The sequence below is a fragment of the Embiotoca jacksoni genome, unplaced genomic scaffold, assembly GCF_022577435.1.
Source record: "Embiotoca jacksoni isolate LCO1_2020_lvr unplaced genomic scaffold, fEmbJac1.0.p SCAF_10, whole genome shotgun sequence".
In the NCBI taxonomy this organism is placed as follows: domain Eukaryota; kingdom Metazoa; phylum Chordata; class Actinopteri; family Embiotocidae; genus Embiotoca; species Embiotoca jacksoni.
The window spans coordinates 18,491,654-18,508,801 of NW_027185230.1; the positions used below are offsets into that span (position 1 = coordinate 18,491,654).

At 40.1% G+C, this 17,148-nt stretch overlaps 1 protein-coding gene across 2 annotated transcripts in view; it reads right to left on the reverse strand.

Annotated features, from left to right (window-relative positions):
- pappaa (pregnancy-associated plasma protein A, pappalysin 1a) overlaps positions 1-17,148 on the reverse strand; it is an 82,060-nt gene that overhangs the window by 24,138 nt on the left and 40,774 nt on the right. For both annotated transcript variants that reach the window (XM_069171532.1, XM_069171524.1), the window contains exons 11-14: positions 9,240-9,350; positions 8,510-8,645; positions 8,117-8,330; positions 4,141-4,315 (exon numbers count right to left, since the gene is read on the reverse strand). In XM_069171532.1, coding sequence (XP_069027633.1) covers positions 4,141-4,315; positions 8,117-8,330; positions 8,510-8,645; positions 9,240-9,350 — 636 coding nt within the window. The remainder of the gene's footprint in view (positions 1-4,140; positions 4,316-8,116; positions 8,331-8,509; positions 8,646-9,239; positions 9,351-17,148) is intronic.

Below are 17,148 nucleotides of genomic sequence, written 5' to 3' on the forward strand. Positions count from 1 at the left end.
TTTTAATGGGGGAAATGCAGATTTCTGCTTAATTTTAAATTATATCTACAACACAGGTGTGCAAAAATTAACGAGTACTTTCTGAGGTGACTATATACAGCATGAACTGTAGAGTTTTCTGCATGTGTGTACGACTATGTGTGTAAATGTGTGGGAATTTTCCTTCCTTTAAAAAATTTACAGCTGCCTGTTTCTCTTCCAGTAGCAATTTTAACAACCTTTGGCTACTCTGCCTAATTCAAGCCAGACAGACTAACAGACAAATGAACCAACAGACTGACAGCCTCTTCCCTCAACTTTGGGGTTTGCCTAAGCTTGGATAGCACATAAACATAAGCATATAAAAAATATAGTAGTAGCACACAGCTGCACATTGAAAGAAAGACTTATACAGTAATGCCAAGCAGTAGAATTAAGTGTAATTTATTATTGTCTAGTCCTCATGGAAAAGCCCTTATGAAACAGTTTTTTGAGGAAAATGATTTACTTAGAAGCAGTAGTTTTATTTGCCTGGAATATACACACGGGCAGAAAACAAAGAAGTGCTCCACAAATGATTCTGGACAAGACTTTGCTCAGAACAGTAGCATGTTACTGAGAATCTAACATTACTCAGGAACAGACATGCTTCCAAGTACATTCAATTCTGGGAGGGTTATTTTGGTTGAGAACAAAAAATAACCACGTCAGCTTGTGCAGGGTGGATTTCAAACCACTCTTCGTGGAAAGAAACCCCACGTGAGAGTTTTTGTTTTGAGTGAAGGAAGTGTCGTTTGTATTAAACAAAATGTACAGTCGAAACAGGAAGTGAGCCTTTTCCCGTTTATCGATACGCATCAATGCAGAGCAACGTACTAAACGTTGTATTCACATGCTTGTCTAATCAGGAAATATCCCGCCTGGTACATACAACCAACCTGTCATACGTGCCAAATCCTTGACTCAGCATCAGCAACTTGAGGAGCAACACGGTGTCGAAGCGCTCCCTGTGCTTTATAATTCATGAGCAACAATCAAGTATAGTTATAAAAAAAAAAAAATCCTTAAGCATCCTTAATACATCCTTAAGCATGATTTAGTAAGAGTTTAATGGTGTAAAATTTAGATTAATATTGGAAAATTATGTCAGTATGGATTTAAATAGCTAGTTTATTTTGTGTATAACAGCTCAACAGAGATTCCAAGATATATGAACATTTTGTCATCACTTAGATGAGGCCTGAAGAAGGCCACGTACAATATGGTGGTTTGGTGGTATTAATCTAATTTTAATACAACTTTTACTACTTTTTCATAGGGGAACGATGGTCAAGCCCATTAAAGGAAAAGTCTATGTGAAATAGATGTGACTTCTTCAGTTCCAGCACTCAGTGTTCCCTAACCACTTCAAAGAGATGGGAAAAACAGACAGCAATAAAACACACATATACAAATCAAGCAAGTGAGGGAAACAGATTTGTTCTGAAGATAGCAGTATCTAAGAAGGTGGTGTTCCCAGAACCACTTTGACATCAGTGAAACAAGAATGTAATTGGCTAATGAAAGGAGACAAGACTGTGCTTCACGCTGCACTTTTCAACCTCAGTGTAGAGGTGTATGTGTCGTTGTAAGAACAAGTGTGGCTCAAAAAAGAAGCAAAGAAATAAATGAAGAGGGGCACGAGGAGAAGCTGAAGTTGTACCGTTTTCTTTTTTTTATTCCATTGTTTTAATGTTATGTTTGTTCTAAAATTTTAAAATTCACTTTTTTACTCTTTCTGAAGCGAGATTAGAGCAGATGAACACAACAAACCTTTTGGCTCGTAAAGAAAATGTGTTGGGACATAGGTCTCTGTGGACTCTGTCAACCCTGAAATCCTAATTCACACGCTCCGTGATGGCATCTGATCAGCAGGCTTCATTTTAAAGTGGTTGTTGCTACCTCAAAGACAAGAGTTTTGTATTATCCACTGACAAGTGTAAAAAAAAAAAAAACAGGGCTTCCAACTTTTCTCTGGAGTCCTACAAGGGTCAAGCCTTGGCCCACAACTTTTTACTCTACATATGATCCCGCTCAGCATAATCATGAAGATTCATGACATATCCTATCATTCATATGAAGCTGACAACATTCAAAACAAGTCAAACACAATTATCCAAATATCCAATAGGAAGACTTCAACTAAAAACAGATTTCAGCTGCAAGAGTTCTTATTGCATACCAGTATAAGATGCGCTCAATAAATAAAGCTGCCTTGTCTTGCTACATAACAAAGGTCACAGAACACATATTTGCAATCAAAAGAGGCTGCGTCTAAAAACATTTGATATCTGGCTTTCAGCTAAAAAATTAAAGTCCAGATTTTACAAGATATATATCCCAAAAACATTTTTCATGTTTAAATCAACTGCAAGATGCTAAGTTGATACCAACAAACTGCATCACATGCCTTTTAGTTGAGTAAATGGATAGAAAATGTGATGTATAAATAACATGCCCTCTAAATACCTCTGAACTGTCAGTTATCATTTTGTGGCAAACATTTGGATTCCAAAAAAAATGGTAACTGGCATAGCTCTGCTTCATTTTCTGGTCTCCCCTGTCCCCCTTCACCCCACTTTCTCTGTATTTTCCTTCCTCCCCCCCTCTGAAAAGCATAATTTATCGCTAAACAAATTGACATTGATGAATAGCCACACAGTGCACTGTCAATCAAAATCTAATGCAATTAGAAATCTGTTTAGACTCAATGGAGAACTATTCTGAGTGTTTGTTCATATAATATGTATGACTATTGATGTAAATATGCTCACGTGCACACACACGTACGATATCCTGATTTTGTGAATCTAGCAACAGCCACGTGGAAAATGGGAGGGAGTAATATCAACAATATTACATGTTGTTAAGGTCAAAATCCAGACCGAACATCAAAAAGTCATTATTTCTATTCCTCCTCTACACCTTTTTTTTTCTCCTGCTCCTTCCTGCCTGTTCTTCATTTTTACTCGCACACATACTCACATACAAACACACCCACACTTACAGTACAGGCATGTTTTTTGTTTTTTGTTTTTCCAGACTAACAACATTTTGCTTGTTTTCTGAACATCCCATCTCTCTGAGGGAGCATTAATAGATTTGTCTTGCAGACAGCTTTACAAAGCCGTGGAGAAGGATAAAGCATTTATATGTCCTTTACAGCAGCTTGTCCCCAATCCAAAAGGTTTACAATGTGGTGTCAACTACACTGTTTGTTTGTTTACTTGCAAACTGCAAACATGCATCTGCATGTAAACTGCATCTGTTCTGTCTATGCAGGAGGTTGTCGTGTATTTCTCATACCTCAATGTATGTGTGTTGGTATCTACACATACGCATTTAATGTGTGCGGCTTTGCGACAGCGGTAGAAAATCGCTGCCCTTTAACAGACACTTCAATGTGTGCGAAATGAGCAGCGATGGAGGGAGGGAGAGGGAGCAGACACTATGCTATGATGTCATCGTCCCAGTGGAGTAGCAATACAAAGTGACTGTTTGAGGTGATGGTGCAGCATGCTCAGCAAGAGACTAAACACTTTTATGTCTGTGCTGGTACAAAATAAGTGTGTGCATGTGTGTGTGTGTGCGGCGTGTTTGTTTAAGTGTGGCAGGCTAGCAAGAGGAGGAGACTGGGGCTCCACTTCTCAGTGCAGCACTCATCTACCTGGATGTTTATGATGTCATTGTCCCTGGAGGCTTGCTGTGCCAAGCCTAGTTTTTGCAGGTGACAACATAAATGCAGAGATAGAGAGGAGAGCAGGAAAAAAAAAAAAAAAAAAAAAAAAGGCACGTTTGCACTTCTGTTTTGTGAGTTTGCATCAATGCATGTTCATGTGTGCATACACAAATTCATGTTTGCATGCACATTCCATATGCTGTCGAAAATGCTTTTGCACTTAAGTGTTTTGCACGTTTATGTTAATACATCCTTGTGCCCTTTTGTGCACTGAGCTCTTTATTCGCACGTGTGCTTAAACATGTGTAGCAGCATGTGTGTGTGTGTGTGTGTGTGTGTGTGTGTGTGTGTGTGTGTGTGTGTGTGTGTGTGTGTGTGTGTGTGTGTGTGTGTGTGTGTGTGTGTGTGTGTGTGTGTGTGTGTGTGTGTGTGTGTGTGTTCACCTGGCTCTTGATGATGTCATCATCCTGGTGGATTTGCAGGACGTATCCAGAGTTGCAGTAGATGGTGCAGCGGTCTCCGTTATAGAAGTGGCGGCCAGGGCTACTGCACTTTAGCTCTGCATTGCGGATTAAGGGTTCCTGGCAGTCAATGGCTTCACACGAATAATGTACACAACTACGAGGGATTGTGTGTGTGTGTGTGTGTGTGTGTGTGTGTGTGTGTGTGTGTGTGTGTGTGTGTGTGTGTGTGTGTGTGTGTGTGTGTGTGTGTGTGTGTGTGTGTGTGTGTGTGTGTGTGTGTGTGTGTGTGTGTGTGGGCGGGTGGTGGGGGGGTGGTAAAAGAAAGTGAGAGAGGAAGAGAGAACAGAGAGAAAACAGCTAAAAACCACAATTTAAGTTACAACCAACATAAATTTTGTGAGTAAAATTGCAGACTCTCAAACACAGAAGCCGTCACACATGTGCTCACAAACAGACAAGCTACGCATTGAGTCAACCACATCCATCCATCAATGACTGCTTAACATATCAAATCAATAAACCACATGGAGAACGTATTGCCATGTTTGCTATGTGCATGAAAGGGGTGTCTGTGTGCGCATAGTTTGTGAATTAAGAGCAACAGGATAGATTATGTGCAGGCTACAATGGCAGAGTTTGGCCACAGCTCCATGTTAGTAGCCTGATGGAGAAGGCATTTAATGCTCTTGGAATGCTTGGATGCCCAAGGCACCTTTTTACAACAGTCCACATTCTGCAGTATAGGGTTCCCTTATGAAGCCGGGAGAGAGAGGGAAAGAGAAAGAAGAAATCAGGGGGGGCAGACAGAGAGAGAGAGAGAGAGAGAGAGAGAGGATGTAAGAAAATACAGGTCCGGAGAAACATTGTTAAATTCGTTCCTGCAAGAATGGAATCTCGATTTTACTTTTTTTTTTCCCCTCCATTTGTTTCCCTGCTTCTGTTGCAGACCATCTTTTGCTTTCTTTACTTTTTTTTCCCCCTGAGATTATTAATGATGTAAGCCCTCTGTGCACCTATTATCCTGTAATGTCCTTAATTTACGACCTCTCTGTCCCTCCCACAATTGTACGCTCATGTTGACAAGAAGCTAAACTGAGCAGGTGAAGATTGTTTATAAAGCACACGAGTTGCAGTCGCTTATGTCTAGACTCTTTGAGGACAAACTAGGGAAGACTAGAAGCCTCCTCTGTGGACACTTTGGCTTTGAACAAATTCTCTTTGTGGTTTTCTGCTAGTCACTCTGGAATTTATGACATAAATTACAATTAACTACCTGGAAAACCATCCTCCTCCCCCTGCAAATGAGAATACAGTATACACCACAAGAGAATAGGAAGTACGTCAGAAAGGAGAACTTAACAAGAACTTTCGTAATCGTCCGTTGTACACTAATTAACAGAACTCCAGTAGTTCCTGATGCTTCAAGAGGAAATTAATGTTAAACACGGGGGGAAAAATAAGCTGAGAAAGAAAAATGGTGCAGAAAACAGACACAAAAGGGAAAACATATATGTGCATGTGCTTGCAGACAAGCATGGAACATAAAACTGAGTCATGTTAATAGCTCCTGTTGTTAACAACTCAGGGAAAAGGGGATGTGGTGTTTTGTGGAGGCATAAGTATTACGGGAAATATGCTGCTCAGCCCAGGAGAATGAAAGAAGGAAAGCGGGAGCAGGAGGCACAAAAAAGGGGAGAATTAAAGAGAAGAAGATGGCAGTTAGAGGGAAAGGAAGATGATGTGAAAGTAAAGGATGAGAAGACAGCACGGGATAACAGAAGAAGGGAAGGAGGAGGGGAGATGTGGAAAAGCAGGGAGAGGGAATGGGAATAAGGAGGAAGTGAAGACGGACTGAAGTAAAACTGAGAAGAGAGACGAGTCGTTTGGAAAGTGGAGTATGAACTACAGGATGCAGATGATGGAGCTGATTAAAGACAAGAACCAGATCAATGACCTAAAGAGACAAAAAAAAGACCAAGCCTGGATTCTCTACTGGTGTTGTAACACCAGACCAGTAAATAACAAGAGATCATAATACTATTTCCTAATATTCAGCTCGTAACATATTAAAAACTTCTGAAGATAAGTGGGCACGTCTTGTTGGCTTGCCATCACGTAAGCAAAATGGTTGTCAAGAGCCTCTGGAAATTAGATGAAGTGGAGTGAATATGAAAGAACTAAAAGTCAGCAAGAACTCTGGGAGAAAGCAAACCATGTCTGTGTGTGCGGTAACAAACAATTTCCTGGCTGATGCAGATACACAGCAGTTTTAATCTATTTAGGTGCTCTTGGATGTCTCACTGGCACACAACAAAAGCCACAAACAGCTCTATCTCTCCACACAGAACCGCCCTGACCAGCCATTCTTTGCACATTGTTGTGTTTATTAGTGCAGTTCTTGTTGAAAGAGTTGTGGGAGCATCATCCCAATGAACCCTCTCATGCATGACAGTGGTGTGGAAATTGGTAAATTGTGACTCTTTGTGTGTCTCTCTGTGTGTGTGTGTGTGTGTGTGTGTGGGGTCTGGTTTATCAATGTTTGTGAGGAGAGGCATGACATTATGTGGTTAGTGGTTCAAATGAAAGGTAGAGGAGACTAAAATGTATGAATTTACAGCTAAATATGTGATCGTTTTGTGGGTTTTTGCCATCGGCTCTTGGAAATCATTTCAGTAACTGTTTTTGTTTTTAACAGTTAAATGCTTTGAACTTCAAGTTGATCATCTTTATTTTCTATTTGCTACAGATTCTGAATTTTTAGCTTTTACAAATCAATTTGTAACACATGCAGAAAAAAATGCCTGAGTGACACCATTTATTTAATCAACTAGTTAGACTTGGCATTACACAAGAAACACGTCCATTTGTCAGGATTTTTCAACAAAACGGTATTTTTACTAAGCCAGCAGTAAACAAGATTTAGTGCTGGAGGCAGCTCGGCAGCTCAATTGTTGGAAATTTGCGCAGATCAGCAACAGGTCCAAATTAATTGTAAATTTCCAGTGACATTATACTTGTTAGCTCCAGTGTTTTACTGTTATAGCTGTAGCTTTGGGCAGATGTCTAGCATTAAACAGCTTGCTGGCATCATTAATTAGTGCACGCCTCTCCCTGTTTCTGGCTCAAATACTCACACACAGACATAGGTCCTGGCGTGTCTCGTCTCTACTGCTTTTAAATTAGTAGAGATGACATTTTGTAGACTAAGAGGCACTTAAAAGTTATTTGTTGTGTCTGGTCTTCACAATAAATATCGTCGTACCTTGATTAAACTTCTTAATATTGTCATTATTTGTGTCCACTCTCTTTCACTACTGCCCTTTTAGTCTGCAAAAGCACTTATTAAACATCTGTCCATCCTTGGGGACGGATGTTTTTGTTTTTGGCGTTAAACTTTGATTTTGAATTTTAATCCGATTATAATGACCTCTAAGACAGATTTGTGATTTTGGTCTATAGCAATAAACTCGACTTGACAGTGAGGCTGTTTGGTTGATTAACTTTTCTGCCTTTTATTCACAAGGTGGTCTCACTTTTCGGGGGCACTGAAGTGCCCATATTTAGCAATAAACACACTACTATAAGTTCTTCCCTGCAATCTTAGTGTTCAAGAAGTCTTGTCCTTTCCACTACCTTCACTCAGGACATCTCGCTATGAGGTCACTTCTCATACTCGGAGTCTCATCGCCAAATCCAAATGCAAATGATCTGTCCTAATTGAACATTGAACATCAGATGTATACCTATATAAGAGACTTGGAGGATAGAGTTCCTCTATCAAGTTTCCTTTACCTTTAAGGCTTTAAATTGTGTAATTTGTTAGTGTGTGTCTGCATGGTTGTATAGATGCACATAATCCAATGTTTCCACATGCGGGTCATTGATTGTGACGAGTGTGTAAAATATGTAAGCATCATGTGCAGCAGCGGTCCAGTTTACTATGTCTCAGCCTCACCTCTGTCCCGTCGGGTTGTAGATCTCATTGCTTTGGCAACCACTTATCGTGATGGGGTCAAAAGACTGGAAGGAGCGCAGGCCCACGCCGGAGATGGCCACAAGGCGAGAGGCAAATATGACCAAGATAGCCTTGGTGTGGTAAAAGGCCACCGACAGGTCGTGGCTCACGGGGATTACCAACGGGTTAGTGCGACAGCTCAGACGCCATTCACCTGTGGAGAGGATGTTGGGGCCAAAGATAAAACAGAGTGCAGTGAGGTTGAGGTAGAGAAGATAGGGGGACAGTGAAACACATTTAAGATGTTTAGCTTTCCACTCAGTCATATTTACTGGTCCAATACCAAAGGTGAATGAAGTGCAGTTTGTGCAAAGTATTGAAGGCAGTTCTCACCTAGACTGTGGATCCCCTCCTTGGTGTCCACCAACTGAACAGTGATATTACACTGTGTCTGGTCAATGTAGCCGGTCCCATCAGCGGCCAGGTGGATAATTACAGCTGCTGCCACCATGGGATGAGAAAAGTGGGCCTGAAAGAAGGAGAAAAAAAAAAAGTATAAATCTATGTACAATTTATCATTTACTACTTTATCCTATTTCCTCTTAAAGTTCACAACAGCTTTATGTTACGTCAGAAATTCTGTCTGGTGTAGTCAGTGGAAATGTGTTTTCACTGTGCTTTCCTGGTTTGAATCATGTATTATTCATCATATGTACATCATTCTTAAGCCTTGTGGGTTTTTTTTTTTTTTTTTCAAGTTGCAAAGTGTTGCTTTCTGTCAGCCACCACAATGATGCGGTGGTGTCCATTGTATATAATTAATTACAAGCAAAATTTGGGTTTCATTGGAATGAATCATCCAAACTTGAAAGTTAGGGAACCACTGATGATACACGTCACTTTACAAATACAAGAAACTATGGATACAGAGAGACTGCCATTGCTTTAACAGGGAGTGTAAAGTTAGTGTCATACACAAATATCAAACTTCCATCAGGTGTTTATTATTTTATCTCCAACTGATATTTTAGTCAAGACCAGAACAGACAAGTTCTGACTCGCCTATAGAATTTATTTGTACTGAGGCGATAGAAAGATCTGTTGTTGTGAATATTGGTCTTACCTTGAGCCAATAGTTATTATATCCCCAGGAGGACTGATGGGCCTCGCGACAGGGGAACCATGCATACTGGGACACTCCATCAGATAGATCAAACACTTTGGACTGACATGTCTGGAGAAACACACGAGACATAGAAGGAAATTGGGCGACTTTGTCTACTTCCTTGCATCCATTTCAAATTAAAAGTCCTCATTTCAAGTTAAAAGTCCTCCAGTGTTTCATACACGGTCCGGCCATATAGTTCAACTTAAATCATCTTATTATTCTGAATTGTAGTAGATGTCGCCTTGATAAAATATCATTATACAAGTATATTATGCAAAATATATTTTTTTCATGTTTTATTCACCGTAGAAATCCAGAATGTAACACTTAAGGATTTGTTGACGTCGTCCTTGGTCATCACAACAGACCCGAATTAACAAAATGTTCCAAGTTTAGTACCTGTCTATCTAAAAGTTGACATTTGGTTACAGTCTTGGCCCTTCGACAACGCTGTGACCTCTGCTGTTCAACAACTGTCAGCTGTTTATCGGTTGTTTGGAATGACGTGCAGCTGACGTGTTTGTGTGCAGTACTGTTTGTTTGTGTCACGTCAACAAACACGACATCCTGTCATGTGTCACACGCCTCATATCCCTGTTCTCTTCTTCTGTCTCTAATTATTTTGTGTACTCGTCACAGTAATATGTTCTCACTTTGTCCTGGGCGGCCTCAGAGGTTATTCACGGTTCACAGAATCTGAATGTGTCACTTGGTAACTAAATTATCGTAAAATGAGGATGTTTAGAAGAAAGAAAAAAAAACACTAATAAGATTTTAGTGTAAAAAATTAAAAAAAAACAAAGGTGGGTTGTTCCAAACATCTTGGAGAACTTGCAACAGTTCTTCTGTAGATTTAGGCTCTCAGTTGCTTCTGTCGCTCGATGTAATCCCAGATTTACTCAATGATCAGGGCTCTGCAGGGGCCACACCATCTGCTGCATGACTCTCAGCTCTTCTTGTTGCTGAACTTAGTTCTTTATGACTTTGGCTGTATGTTTGGGGTCGTTGTCATGCTGCAGAACGAGTCTGGGATGGTATAAAATCAAATGTATTTGGAACGATCACGAGTGCTATTTAACTGAACTCCGACTATCATAGTAGTAATATTTATCCACATATATAATACTTGAAAATATCAATTTCATATGGCTCTTTCATAAATGCAAGTCATAGAATTGAACAGCAGATTTTAAGAAAAAGTATTCCAAGACCATAACTTGGCCCTTAGAACAAGGTATCTTAATCTGTCATCTTAACAATCCCAACATAAGTAGTAGGATATAGCTTTAAAAGGCAGATAGATGCAAGGTAATTAAAAACTATATTCAATGGTAATACATTCCAATATGACATGTCAACTCAGCACTGTAGCTTTGCTAGGAAACAGAAAATCAAGCGATCCCAATATAGGATGTTTGTCCCACGCACAATCACCTCATCAGCCACGTTAGCATCTTGGACCATGTCCGGCAAGGTATGAGAAACAAAAAATGACATGAGGAAAAACAGGTCTGTGAAGAGGTCGACATTCAGTATAATTAATATGTAGGAAAAGGGGCAGAGAGACAGAAAAGTCAATATGATACAAGGTAAAAGAGTATTGAGCAATAGATAAACACAGATAAAAGGGGAGAGAGGACACAAACCCAAGGATGGTGAGTTTCGCCCGCTGCCCTGAGCAAGTGAAATACGACACCAGTAACATGATAGTTTTGCTAGAGAGGCTACTGTAAGATCCTGCCACCGTGGAAAACTGGCCAGACCAGCTATCTGCCCATATATCTGTTCCCTGGATCTGTTGACATGACCTTTCCGCTCAGAGCTGAAGTGGCAGAAATGAAAAATGCAGGTGACAAAAACACCTGAGATAAGTGGCCGTGAGACTTTCAGCCCATTTCAGTGCGATTGTGGAGATTTCCATCCAGATTGTTACTCTGGGTTTTATGAAAACAATTTTGGGGGGGGGGTTCAGTTAACAGAAAATGTAGAAATTTGCTAAATTCTAATGTAAAAAAAACAATAACTGAATTGATACCAAGCGTTAACAAGTATAATTGAATGTGACCGTAGGTCTGCTAATGAACTGAAGTCAAGAGGACCCGTTTCTATCAGTAACCCTTCACAGGTGACAAAACCCTTTCCATGTAAACTGATGACTTCTTCACGTAAACACAGGTGGCTCTAGCTACACCTTCCTCCACACCCCACCCCCTCTCATCCTTTGCTGCCCTCCAGCAAACACCCCCGCCCCTCCCCCTCCTTTTTAAAGCATCACACCAGTAGGAGGTAATTCACAAGCGTCCCTCGGCTCATTAGACTTCACTTCCACAAATAGAGTGTTAAAGAAAGACTTATAAAATGTGTATGCTGGACAAAAATGATCCTTTTGCACAAAATGTCTCAGAACCTGATAATACTGCTAGAACTGTAAAACCTATTTTTGGATTGTGTAGCTTTGAATTACAGACCATGATTACACATTTTGTAGTTCATGTGTTAAATATTAGCATTGAATGTTTAATCTAAATGCAGTATAAAAACCTTACGGTACATTCGTAGCGTGATCAGGAGTTATTTAAGGACTGGCGAAATGCATCCACAACAGTAAGTCCCCAAAGATGGTAAAAGGCATGTACATTGATTAATGCACTGAGAAGAGAGGGATGGTAGCCCAGAAACAGTTATAGCACTCACTTTATCACAGGTTATGTAACAAAACCTGATCGTTTTATACAGAATTTGCAAGTTCACAACCTATGACTACAATTGTTTTTCATACACAGACGACTTCAACCGACTTCATGGCAAAGGTGGAAAAAGTACACGTCTCCAGGCATCCTAGTATTACTTACTCTAGTAATGAAAATGTACCTGCAACTAAGAAACAAAAGTTATTTTCTCTTGGTGGGCGCACTTTTTTTTTCATCCCTTTTTATAATCTGTCTGAGAAAGATGTAAGATTTTAAAAATAAACTTTTATGGTTAATGCATCAGCTGAGTCCAATAAGACCAAATACAATACAGATGTGATATCCTTTATCACAGGCATATTGAAAGCCTTGGTTAATAAGCCAGCCACAAATATTAGGAATATTACATCACTGAATAATATTTGGAGGAAATCATGAATGGTTTAAGTGTCATGTATATTTTTTTTACTGTCTTTGTAAGATGTGGAACTCAGAGACGTGCGCAGACAAAGATTTACTCTGTCCAAAAAAAGATTTCCATTTGGATCTCAATACACGTGGGATATAACACCAATATATTAATGATAATTGATAGTCTATCTACTGTATATGTTTCCAAAGGATTTCAAGAGCATTGCGTCACTTTATTAACACGTGAACGGAGGAGCCAAACGGAGGTCAAAAACAAGGCAAACCCTTAAAAAATAAAACAAGCACTCATTCAACCTCTGAGCAAGAAATAGAAATTAAGAAAAGAAACAGCACATGTGCATCTAAACTAAGACTTGTTCTTGTTTTCCCTCCTTCAGTCTGTTATACCACCTGCCAGCAGACCTTCAAATAGATTGCTTGATTACAACTACAATATCACAGCAGGAATTGTTGACAAAGGATAGTCCAAAGAATCTACCATGAATTCTCTCAGTTGGAAAAAGAGTAAGAGGAGAATATGCTCCTCCTATGATGTGTTGTACAAATAATTATGATTCAAACTGTAACAAGTAACAGGAAAATCTGATGGTATAAATGTGAATACCGCTTTTTTTTTTTTTTTTTTTTTTTTTTTTAAGGGATTTGCTTCTAAGATGAACTCATTAATGTTGTGCAAAGAGGCAAATGGGATACCCATTTAGCAAAACAGCTAAGCAAAAGGGATTAGCCTCTCCTACCTCACTCATAACAAAGACGTAACAGTCCCTGTTCGCCACCCTGTCTCCTAGAAGTGTTCCCAGTTATGTTGTAGTGACAAGGATAATCGCTGCTTGGATTACATTCATTTTGGAAGGCGTGGGATGGGTGGGTTTAGCGGGCTTTTTTTTGTTTTGTTTTGTTCTTTTTTTAATGAATGAAGCACTACATTTATGAATTACATGGAAGTCGCTTGGAGGTGGTCAGAGCGGCGGGCGCACAAACCACATGACTGCGACACCAGTGCAAGGCCAGGGGTTCCCATCCCGACTCCCATCTGTGGTTTGATTTAGGCAACAAATGCACGTTGGTTAAGGTTAGGGAAAGATTGTGGTTTTGGTTAAATGTTAATACACATGCTGAGTCTCGATTACTTTTTCTGTATTAACCCAGACCACGATTTTTCCCAAAACTAAACCTAGTGCTGCCATACAGCACCTAAACACAAGTATTAAACAAGTATTAATTAAGTATTAATAATGGTTTTGTCACTGCAAGTGGATATTATAAATCAAGATTAGATATGCTGGTGGAAAACAAAACAAATATGTTGAAATAAAATATTCTATTCACAAGTTTAGTGACAAAATTATTGAGAATGGCCAAACATGTAAATTAACAATATGTCCTCATTATGAAAAAAGGTAATCCAGTTATTACTTTTTTCTTCAAAACACTTTCACTTTTGCAGATTATTGTTGATAAATGGTGATAGAATAGATCAACCAGAAGGACACAAACTCTAAACTCAATGCTACTGTGAAAAATATATGAGACAGTGATATGTTGTTTTACTGTCAATCAACCGGTTCCTAACCCAATCCGTAATCCTCTGACTTTAACTCTCTGACAACATACCAAACAATAACAGGAGGAGCCCTCCCTCCCACTGATCCAATGTAGCACCAGCCTATATAAATAGGGGTTGTTATTCTAGGTGCACAAGTTAAACGCAGAGGTATACTCCACCAATTCTCACCTTCCTTGAAAAACAATCACAGCAACACTGCAGATGACTTCAACTCCTTAACTCCAAAGTACACACACACACACACACACACACACACACACACACACACACACACACACACACACACACGCAGAGTTACACACATGGTCCTAATATTTACCAGCTGGCTAGTCAGACTGGCAGACAACAGCCAACCCCAGGTCTGTAGACGCAAACTGGTGTTTGTAAATCACCACTTCAGATAAAAGGAGAGCCAAGTGTCTAAAGCCGGGGGGAAATCAAAGGAGATAAAGGTGAGGCGAAAGAGAGAATGCAACTGTCAGACTCATTACCTTAGAAATATGCCTGAACCGTAAAAACATTCACTTCATAACGCAAAACTTAAAAATGGGGAAAACAGAAAGGGAAGCTGTTTGCAAAGGCAGAATAATGACAATAATAATGGCTCTAATAGCATAATATAAATGAACAACAGCCTTTCCGCATCGTGCCGGGGTGAAGTTAGATGCTCTCTATGTAGCTACGCCTGCTCATAGTACTTATTCATGTACAAACATGTACACAGACATGTACAAACATACACATGCTGTACACATGCTACACTCCCTTGGCTTGGATATTGATGTCAAAGCCTCCAGATTTTCAAAATGTCCCATCTTGGATGCAAATCAATAAACCTCACAGACACAACCACAAACATAGGCCATATGTTGCTAGGACAAATATCAGACATTTAGGAGGCCCTGCAAAGGTCCTCTGTATATCTGTCAAAAACTAAATAATGGCCCAGGAGCTCGGGGAAGATCATAGTTCACGTTAGGACTAGCCTGACACGCTACGCTCATTTCGCTTTACTTTATATTCAACAGAATAATGAAGCAACAATAGAGGAACCATTTTCTTTCATGATCAATGACATTTATCATTTTTCAAATTGATATGCCCTCTTATTATAAAAGCCACACCACACCTAACAAGTTCAAATATTAAACTGGTTACTGTAATACATTAACTAGCAAATATTTAAGTGACATTTCAGAAAAGATCACTTGCAGTATAAATGAACTCAGCCTAAAAACATTTAGCTGCAGCAGTTTCACACGTAGGTGTTTGCTTGAAGCATGACGCTCGACCAGTAAGTATGAAGCAGCTCTTGCACGGGGATCATCAGGACGTATCTCATCTACACACAGACAGACAAGAAGGCGCCATCGTGACAACATAATGTCCCACATACTATGTTAAAAAAATTAAAAAAAAATAAAAATAAAAAAAGGATATATAATGAGTTGGATTGGCTTGTAAGAGCATTTCTTTTTATGAGTGACTGCCGACTGGAACTTTAGCAGTAAACACAATCACTACAACGAAGACTTCATCCATTTTGAGTCACCCCCTGTCAACAGTGTGAGCAGCGGCACACCGGGAGACGAGGATACCTGCCGAGCACTTCGACCGTAATTGTTTACGTCAGAGTCTGTCGTTCAATTCTTCAAAGTCAGGCACTGACCTAGTTTTTTTTTTTTTTTTTTTTTCCTGGATTTGTGGACATATTTGACAAATGCAAATGAAGAAGCCAATTTTGTAGGAGAATATTTAACATGTCACAGCTCCTCTGAAAACGTGTCTATTTCCTTTCAAAAGGATGTTTAATTTCATTTTTTTTTTCTTTTTTCCATTTCTCCTTCTCTCTTTGTTAAAGGCATATATACAAATCTGAAGCAGGAGTGAGCATCTGTGAGGCATTTGTGGCAAGAAAGGGAGAAGGAGAAACAGAGAGAAACTAGTATGAGTTTCCAAGCACCATCCCATGGTTTACTGGAATGCTGGTGAGCGCCTGGTGTGTGAGGTAATGTCCTGTCACCCAGACCCACCCATACCTACTGAAGCTCACCGTTTCATTGGTCCGAGGCCGATGATGGGCGACTTTCATGGCCTACTGGGAATGGGGCAGTAAAAGTTAGTGAGTGGGTGCAATTATGCAGCTTGCCTATCCCAGTCTCATCAGAACAGACATGAGGAGTGACTGGGTGGTAGGGAACACAGACCACAAACTAATGTATAGGGATTGGTGAGCGTACAATGCCAGCAAGTTGAAAACAGATGGGTCTGCGGAGAATATAAATGTCCCTCAGTCAGTGGCCCCCTATGCTCAATAAAACGGTGCCAAAACCCTGCATATTAACAGCTTGAAAATGTTATGGGGGGGTCATCAGTGCCATGAAAAAATACACCAGCTCCAATGAGGTTTCCACATGGCCGAACCGCAATAATAACTGAAACGGGAAAAGTAAAAGAAGAAAAAGAAACGCCATCCCGAAGGTTTCTTTTTAATGTTACCACATGCTTATGTCACTGGCACCGTGCCTGACGAGGACGGTGTGGTTTGTGGGGAATGTTGGTGAGAGAGACTGTGCCACAGAAGCTGGCCTTCCTGTACTGCTGAAAGCAACAGCTCGGCTACTGTGTGCACTTTTGTTTTTGTGGGCATTTATGTGTGCGTGTTTCAGCTTGTGCAACAGTATGCGCAACTTAGCCCCTGTATTTGTTTGCGTGTATACGTAGAGGAAAGTGTGTGTAAACGAGTATGTATGCTCTGCAGTAGCCTGTGTACAGTATGCATGTATCCTCCACTTAAGTACACAAACACACACACACACACTGCCTGCTTTTTTAGGACCCGGGACAGAACTGGGCCAGTTATTGTTTCCTTCTTTTACAGCCGGAATAATTTCTTTTGCAGCGCCTCTCCTTCCCCCCTCTCCGTTCCCTCTGCAGCATTATTTACCTAAAGATGAATGCGGTAGGGGTTCCTTAATTCAGACCTCATGCACATATGTTTGTTTTACATCTCAAAATGAGTGAACTTTATATATGGGCAATTTCTTGCACCATGAGAGGACTAAAATGTTATCCCTTCTGCTGCTTATGTATAATTAAGGTTAGTGTTCTCCAGGGGTGCCCAGGGGTTGCGTCAGAGATTGCCCGGGCAGCAGCGCTCTCTGGAGAAATCACC